This window comes from Mesoplodon bidens (assembly GCF_964165515.1).
Source record: "Mesoplodon bidens genome assembly, chromosome: 5".
Classification (NCBI taxonomy): Eukaryota; Metazoa; Chordata; class Mammalia; order Artiodactyla; family Ziphiidae; genus Mesoplodon; species Mesoplodon bidens.
This window is the reverse complement of record NC_138161.1, coordinates 59,340,039-59,347,308: the sequence shown is the minus strand read 5'-3', so window position 1 is coordinate 59,347,308 and position 7,270 is coordinate 59,340,039. Positions and strand designations below refer to the sequence as shown.

Sequence of the window (7,270 nt, the reverse complement as noted above, 5' to 3'; positions counted from 1 at the left end):
AAGGAATTATATGATGATAAAGGGATCAATAAAAGAAGAGGATATAACACTCATTAACATATATACACCAAATATAAGGAGCACCTAAATATATAAAGCAAATATTAACAGACATAAAGGGAGAAATTGACAATACAGTAATAGCAGGGGACTTTTAATGCCCCATTTACATCAATGGACATATCACCCAGACAGAAAATCAATACGGAAACAGTGGTCTTAAATGACATACAAGACCAGTTGGACTTAATAAAAATCTACAGAACTTTCCATTCAAAAACAGCAGAAGACAAATTCTTTTCAAGTGTACATGGAATGTTCTTCAGGATAGATCACATACTAGTCCACAAAACAAGTCTTGACAAATTTAGGAAGAGAGAAATTACATCAAACATTTTCCCCAACCACAGTGATATGAAACTAAAGTCAATTACAGAAAGAAAACTGGGGAAAACACAAACACGTGGAGACTAAAAAACATGTTACTGGACTTCCCTGGTGGTGCAGTTGTTAAGAATCCACCTGCCAATGCAGGGGACACAGGTTTGAGCCCTGGTCTGGGAAGATCCCACATGGCACGGAGCAACTAAGCCTGTGTGCCACAACTACTGAACCTGTGCTCTAGGGCCCATGAGCCACAACTACTGAGCCTGTGTGCCACAACTAATGAAGCCCTCACACCTAGAGCCCGTGGTCCACAACAAGAGAAGCCACCGCAATGAGAAGCCTGTACATTGCAACGAAGAGCAGCCCCCACTTGCCACAACGAGAGAAAACCCGTGCACAGCAACGAAGACCCAATGCAGCCATAAATAAATAAATAAGGAAAGAAAACAAGAAAGAAAGAAAGAACATGCTATCAAGAAAAACAGTGGGTCAATGAAAAAATCAAAGAGTACATCAGAAAATACCTCAAGACAAATGAAAATAAAAACACAACTTTGCAAAATCTGTGGGACACAGCAAGAGCAGTTCTAAGAGGGAAGATTCTAAGCAATACATGACTACAATACATGACTACTACTCTGAAAAACAAGAAAGAAAGAAAATTACAGGCCAATATCTATGATGAATATAGGTGCAAAAATCCTTGATAAAATATTAGCAAACTGAATTCAACAATATGTAAAAAAGATCATACACCATGACCAAGTGGAATTATTCCAAGGATGCATGGATGGTTCGTTATCTAAAAATCAAACAATGTGATTCACCACATTAACAAAATGAAGGATAAAAATCACATGATCATCACAGGAGACACAGAAAAAGGATTTGACAAAATTCAACATTCATTCATGATAAAAACCCTCATCAAAGTTGGTATAGAGAGAACATATCTCAACATAATGAAAGCCATTTATGACAAATCCACAGCTAACATCACACTCAATGGTGAAAAGTTGAAAGCTTTTCCTCTACAGTCAGGAACAAGACAAGGGATGCTTACTCTCGCCAGTTATATTTAACTTTCCATTGGAAGTCCTAGCCACAGCAATCAGAGAAGAAAAACAAATAAAAGGCATCCAAACTGAAAACAAAGAAGTAAAACTGTCACTATTTGCAGATGACAAAACCCTAAAATCTCCACCAAAAAAACTATTAGAACCAATAGAGGAATTCAGTAAAGTTGCAGAGTACAAGATTAATATAATGCTTTTCAATACACAAATAATGAACTATCAGAAAGAGAATAAAAGAAAACAGTCTCGTTTAACCCATCAAAAAGAATAAAATATATAGGAATAAGCTTAATCAAAGAGGTAAAAGACCTATACTCTGAAAACTATAAAACATTGATGAAGGAAATTAAAGATAATACAAAGAAATGGAAAGATATCCTGTGTTCATGGATTGGAAGAAAATATTGTTAAAATGTCCATACTACCCTAAGCAGTCTATAGATTTAATGCAATCCTTATCAAACTACCCATGACATTTTTCACAGAACTAGAACAAATAATCCTAAAATTTATATGGAACTACCAAAGACACAAAATTGCCAAAGAAATCTTGAGAAAAAAGAGCAAAGCTGGAGATAGCATGCTCCCTGACTTCAGACTATGCTACAAAGCTTCAGTAAGCAAAACAGTATGGTACTGGCACAGGAACAGACACAGATTAATGGGACAGAATAGGGAACCCAGAAATAAATCCACGTACTTATGGTCAACTAATTTACCACAAAGAAGGCAAAAATACACACTGGAGAAAAGACAGGCTCTTCAATAAGTGTTGCTGGGAAAACTGGACAGCTACATGTAAAAATGAAATTAGAACTTTTTCTCACACCATATACAAAATAAACTCAAAATGAATTAAAGACCTAAATGTAAGACTGGATATTGTAAACTCCTAGAAAAGAGCATAGGCAGAACACTCTTTGATATAAATCGTAGCAATATTTTTTTGGATCTGTCTCCTAAGGCAAAGGAAACAAAAGCAATCTTACAAGATTTTCCATGACAAAGGAAACCGTTGACAAAACAAAAAGACAACTTATTGATTGGGAGAAAATATTTGTAAATTACATGACTAATAACAGGTTAATATCAAAATATATAAACAGCTCATATAACTCAATATCAAAACAACTCAATTACACAATGCACAAAAGACCTGAATAGATATTTTCCAAAGAAGATATACAGAAGGCCAACAGGCACATGAAAAGATGCTCATCATTGCTAATTATCAGAGAAATGCAAATCAAAACCACAATGAGATATCAGCTCACCTCTGTCAGAATGGCTATCATCAAAAAGTCTACAAATAACAATGGGACTTCCCTGCCAGTCCAGTGTTAAGACTCTGTGCTTCCACCGTAGACACCCCAGGTTTGATCCCTGGTTGGGGAACTAAGATCCCACATACTGCATGATGCGGTCAAAAAGTGAAAAAAATAAAAAAGTCTGCAAATAACAAATGTTGGTGAGGATATGGATAAAGGGTGGCCTAGTACACTGTTTGTGGGAATATAAATTTGTGCCACTATGGAAAACAGTATGGAGGTTCCTAAAAACTAAAAATAGAGCTACCATATAATCCAGGAATTCTGCTCTTGGATGGGTATATGAAGAAAATGAAAACATTAGTTCGAAAAGATACATGTACCCCAGTGTTCACAGCAGTATTATTTATAACAGCCAAGACATGGAAGCAACCTAAGTGGTAATGTATATATATATTATATACATATATATGGTAATATTACTAAGCCATAAAAAAAGAATGAAATTCTGCCATTTGCAACAACATGGATGGACCTGGAGGGTATTATGTTTAGTGAAATAAGTCAGAGCAAGACAAATACTATAAGTTATCACTTATATGTGGAATCTAAAAAAAGAAAACAAACAAATTAATATGACAAAAGAGAAATGGACTCACAGATACAGAAAACAAATTAGTGGTTACCAATAAGGAGAGGGAAGGGGGTGGGACAAAATAAAGGTAGAGAATTAAGAGGTACAAACTACTATGTATAAAATAAATAAGCTACAAAAATATATTGCACAGTACAGGGAATAGAGTCAGTACTTTGTAATAACTTTAAGTGGAGTATAATCTATAATAATACTGGATCACTATGTTGTACACCTGAAACTAGTATAATATTGTAAATCAACTATGCTTCAATTTTAAAAATTGGGCAAAGGATTTGAACAGATACTTCACAAAACAATTGCCCATAAACACATGAAGAAGATAATCAATATCATTAGCTCTCAGAGAAATTCAAATTAAAATCATGATAAGTTATCACTACACACCTACTACATTGGCTAAAAATAAAAAAAACTGAACACAGGGTATTAGCAAGGATGTGAAGCAACTGAAATTCTCATACATGGTTAGTTAAAGGGTAAAATGTTACAACTTCATCTGAAAACAGTTTGGCAGTTTCTCATAAGGTTAAATACACACTTACCTTATTACCCAGTAACCCCACTCATAGATACTTACTAAGAGAAATTAAAACCAACATACACAATGCTTGTGTATTCATAACAACTTATTCCTAATAGCCAATAGTCTGTTCATTGTTAGTATCCGCATTTTATTATTGACCAAAACACTTGCTCCATTCAAATAATGTGTTTTTAGAAATACTTATGTTTTTATAAAAGGTTAAATGATCTTTGATACTTTGTTTTCTATTTTTTTCAGAATCTATAAGAATAATAAAGAACCTCTCATTGGATCATGTAGTCTTTTAGTGCTTAGTGTATGACAAGATGGCACAAATATTTACTAAATAGATACGTTTTATTAGGTTTCCAGGAAATAACATGAATCTATATAATTTAAATTATTAGCTTTAATGTTACATATATAAATGAGAAAACCTCATTTCATTAAATCATGGGCACACAGGATGAAATTTTAAACTGATATCCTCTGGGACTTCCCTGGCGGTCAGGTGGTTAAGACTTCACCTCCCAATGCAGGGGGTGTGGGTTCCATCCCAGGTTGGGAAACTAAGATCCCACATGCCTCCTGGCCAAAAAACCAAAACATAAAACAGAAGCAATATTGTAACAAATTCAATAAAAGACTTAAAAAAATGATATCCTCTTTTTTCCAGGCATACTTTATTCCCAAACATCACTTGTATGAAGCTTTTGAACAATTCTGTCCTCACATTGAATATAAAATGTGGCTAAAACTTGGACTTTCTATTACTGCCAAAAAAATCAGGGAACATTTATCTTATGAGGTAAGAGGTGTTTATATAAAATTGTACTTCTCTCTGAGTGAAATTGCCCTAAAGTTTTGTTAGAAATTAACTATTTAGGAATTTATATTAAACTTTATAAACAATAGACTATGAAATTGTGTTTTTCTTATAGGATTGGAATTACAAGATGCAGTTAAAACTCTGTAACATTTATGTAAAAGATATACCAAAGAACACCAAAACTGATATCTATGATGAAACTGTAATTTATGTCATCCTCATTCATGGAGCTGTGGAAGATTGTCAGTTACGAAAAGCTTATAAGGCTCCTTTCTTAATTCCTATAACATGCCATCAGGTAAAGAAATATTGATTCATATCTTCAGGTCAATATGCCATTTGTCCAACGTGTTAATATTAGAAAAATTGTCACTTTTCCACCTTCCCATTCTCTCCCTTTCCCCCACCACCTCCATACACACACATACACACACACACACACAAAAAACACACACACCAAATTAATTGATTGCTTTGGCACTGGGTAGCCCAAACACCAAGCTATTCCTATTCACTGTCAATGAATTAGGCCAAGCTATACATTTTGACCACAGTTAGATTTTGGTGCAACTGTAAATAGCAAAAGAGGACCTATTAAGTTCATGTACATATTGCAGAAGGACTGCTCTCTCTGGACTGTAACAGCAGTGCTCTAAAAATATTCTGTCAGTACCATGCTGAAGTGAGTATCAGTGGTATTTCCCCAGCTACTTTGAAAGTGAATGTAGAAATGAAGGACTTCTCATATTTAAGCTGTTGTGTTACCCTTCCAATTAAAATGAGAAGTTGTGCCATGAGAAGAAAGAAGTAAGACTGTATTGTGTGTGTGTGTGTGTGTGTGCTCATTGGGGTAGAGTAAGAGAGGCACATGTCAGGAGGAATCAGAGGATGCATAAAATACAGCTAAAGAAAGTAACTTGAAAGAGGGACCTAGAGTCAATTAAATCAGGTATTTTTTTAAAGCAACTATGACAGAAACAGTGCTAGATGCTAAAGTGGTCAAAATGAATGAGACTTTCAGCTTGCCCTCAAGAGATCTCTCAACAAAGCGAAAAGAAACATATATAAATAGATTAATAAATATTTACAGCTATGGTAGAAGTGCTTAAAAGGTAGATTTGGGACACAAGGGAAAAAATGAGGTGGGAATAAGAGGAATCCTAAGCTGAGAAACAGTCACAAGAAAATTTTCTACGTGGATGCCACTAGCACCAATTTGATGCCAAGTGAGAGGAAGTAAAACATTATTCTTAACTATGGTGCTCCTCAACTCTATTCTTGAATACATAATAATAAAGCTTAGTTGGGGGTGCTGGTTGGGAATTTAGATGACCAAGTAAGAGATTCTCAAAGCAGCCCAAACCTGCCCAACTCTGTCTACTCTCCTAGGCATAAAACTCTGCTCACTGTGGATTTGGGCACCAATGTTATTCAAAGCATATTGAAGACAGTCACAAGGTTGGAAGATTTCTTGAAATCCATTGATTTTCAAACTTTCTTCCTGCCACATAGAAAAACTTTCTGTGTGATATTTTAAAGGGTCATTGATGATTAACTCTTGATTATTTTTCTCATTTGTAATAAAAATGAGAAAAATAATTAAAAATCAGTGAAAGTATGTAGAATATTGACTCTCACAAAACTAACATACCCAGGTATTTAAAGGTATCTAATATCTCTTGATACTGTCAATTTTCAGGCCCAGATATTTAGAGAGGGTCTGAGATAGTAGCCCAACAGAGGAACATTCAACTGTATGATATAGCTTGTAATCTGTCAACTTTCAGATACAAGGCACTGAAGATTTCACAAAGGTAACGATTGTTCAAACTCCGATTGATTCAAAAAAATTCAGGTGGAACACTAGAAGGTATATAACTTCACGTAAACCAGCTCATCCTGAAACATCAGGTATGTTAGATTTTTCTGAGTAATTGGGAACTTACTTTCCTTTTGTAAAATACTCCTATACGTATTTGGAAACTTGTATGCTTTCTACCTAGAGTATTGAGGAATCCTTTTATCTGCCATATTTGATATCCAATGTGTGAATTAAAACTGAAAACATCTAAGTTATTAGAAATTTTAATATTTAATCTATAAAAACAAACACATATAATTATAATATGTATTATATATTATACACATTATTCATGTATAAAAGTAATTAATGAGGGAATTTCTAATTCATCCCAAAAGTTAAAATATTTTATATAGCAGTAATAGTGAGAATATTGTTGCACTGTCTGAACAACAAGATATAAATAATGTGACTAAATAACCTTATTATTTAAAAAAAATTTTTTTGAATTTTATTTATTTTTTATACAGCAGGTTCTTATTAGTCATCAGTTTTATACACATCAGTGTCTACATGTCAATCCCAATCACCCAATTCATCACACCACGACCCCCACCCCACACCGCTTTCCCCACTTGGTGTCCATATGTTTATTCTCTACATCTGTGTCTCTATTTCTGCCCTGCAGACCAGTTCATCTGTACATTTTTCTAGGTTCCCCACATATG

General features: G+C 34.3%; 1 protein-coding gene across 1 annotated transcript in view; it reads left to right on the top strand.

The window, feature by feature from the left end:
• SLC9C1 (solute carrier family 9 member C1) overlaps positions 1-6,675 on the top strand; it is a gene marked incomplete at its 3' end in the record, with an annotated part of 88,482 nt that extends 81,807 nt beyond the window's left edge. The window contains exons 23-25 of the mRNA XM_081235336.1: positions 4,589-4,720; positions 4,854-5,039; positions 6,529-6,675. Of these exons, the coding sequence (XP_081091462.1) occupies positions 4,589-4,720; positions 4,854-5,039; positions 6,529-6,675 (465 nt within the window). The remainder of the gene's footprint in view (positions 1-4,588; positions 4,721-4,853; positions 5,040-6,528) is intronic.
• Between the last annotated feature and the right edge of the window lie 595 nt (positions 6,676-7,270).